The 1,272-nt window shown below is 40.7% G+C and overlaps 1 protein-coding gene across 1 annotated transcript in view; it reads left to right on the plus strand.

The window, feature by feature from the left end:
* The window catches only part of RPGRIP1L (RPGRIP1 like), a 59,444-nt gene that overhangs the window by 7,884 nt on the left and 50,288 nt on the right, over positions 1-1,272 (plus strand). Inside the window, exon 6 of the mRNA XM_029284639.1 lies at positions 702-845. Coding sequence (XP_029140472.1) covers positions 702-845 — 144 coding nt within the window. The remainder of the gene's footprint in view (positions 1-701; positions 846-1,272) is intronic.

Genomic DNA, 1,272 nt, shown 5'->3' on the forward strand with positions numbered 1-1,272 from the left:
CCTCCTCCTCCTCCTCCTCCTCTGATCAACCTCTTAAGCTTCTCAAGAAAAGTAAAAAAAAAAAAATCGAGATCGGGCAAGTCCTGTTCAGTTTTGTTAAGTTCTCCTATAAAAAGTCGACATTGAATTTCTCAAGGCCCTCTAAAACTCTTGGCAGTTCGGTGGACCCTCTGGGATTTTTGAAGCCATTTGTGGGTATTTTCCCCCCAAAAATAAAAATGCTGGTTAAGCTTGGTTTGACCGTAAAAGGGCTGCCTCGTTGGGTGTGGTTGGTACAAAGTGCCCGTTTCCAAAAGTCAAAACTAACGAGGTTGTTCGTTACATCTCTTCCTATCTCAACCTCTGTATCTCCCCAAATTATCTTTGCCTTTTTTTGGAGAACTAGTGATCATACTTACAAAAATGAATGAATGAATGAATAGTGAATAGCAACTAATTGCTATTAATGGCAGTGATCAACAGTTATAATTGTAATTCAGAATGGAAGAGAGTTTAGATGTTCTTTCGTCAATTAGCAAAGCCGTTAGCCATGTTTCTGAAATTGTAAGCTTCTTCCAATGACCTCTTTAGAATAACACTGATCAGCTTGCATTTCCCCCCCCCACACACACACACCCCTAAACCTGCCGTTTTCCTTCTGTATTCCGTCTTTTAAGTTGAAGTTTTCTGCTTTTTCATTGGGAAAACTGACTCGGTTGAAGAGAGAATGAGCTGGAATCACTCCGGGGACAGAATCAAGAGTTGGTCCTTGCGATCGAAATGCTGAGAAGTGAAAAAAAGAAAAAAGAAGACGAGTTCGAAGCCTCTCTCCTCCAACTGAAAGAGCAGCAAGCCACAGGCCAACGGTAGGATAAAACAGAAAGATCCATCCAATCAAATTAAGAGTTCAACGTTACAGTTGCTCAGTGTAAGCATCCTCTTGACATCCCTCGGAAGGTGAGGGGAAAAAAAATCCTTTGCTTCTTAATATCCAGTGTGCATCTTAAGGTCATTAACTTGACGGGAACGCCAGCAAATACACTCCAGCCAAACTAATGGACGGATCGCTCAGAGTTGTTGTTTTTTTTCAACCTCAACAGCTTTTAAGATGTGCGCTACAATTTCCTGAATCCCACTGGGCAGATTCATGGGGAATTCTGGGAGTTGAAGTCCACACCTCTTAAAAAGTTGCTCAAGTTGAGAAACGCTGAGTATATAATGCTGGACAAGGATTTTTTTAAAAAAATAAATAAATAAATGACTGTACAGTTTGTAGTTGTGGTGGAATGTAGT

Source organism: Protobothrops mucrosquamatus, unplaced genomic scaffold, assembly GCF_001527695.2.
Source record: "Protobothrops mucrosquamatus isolate PMUCROS unplaced genomic scaffold, P.Mucros_1.0 scaffold783, whole genome shotgun sequence".
NCBI classification, from domain to species: domain Eukaryota; kingdom Metazoa; phylum Chordata; class Lepidosauria; order Squamata; family Viperidae; genus Protobothrops; species Protobothrops mucrosquamatus.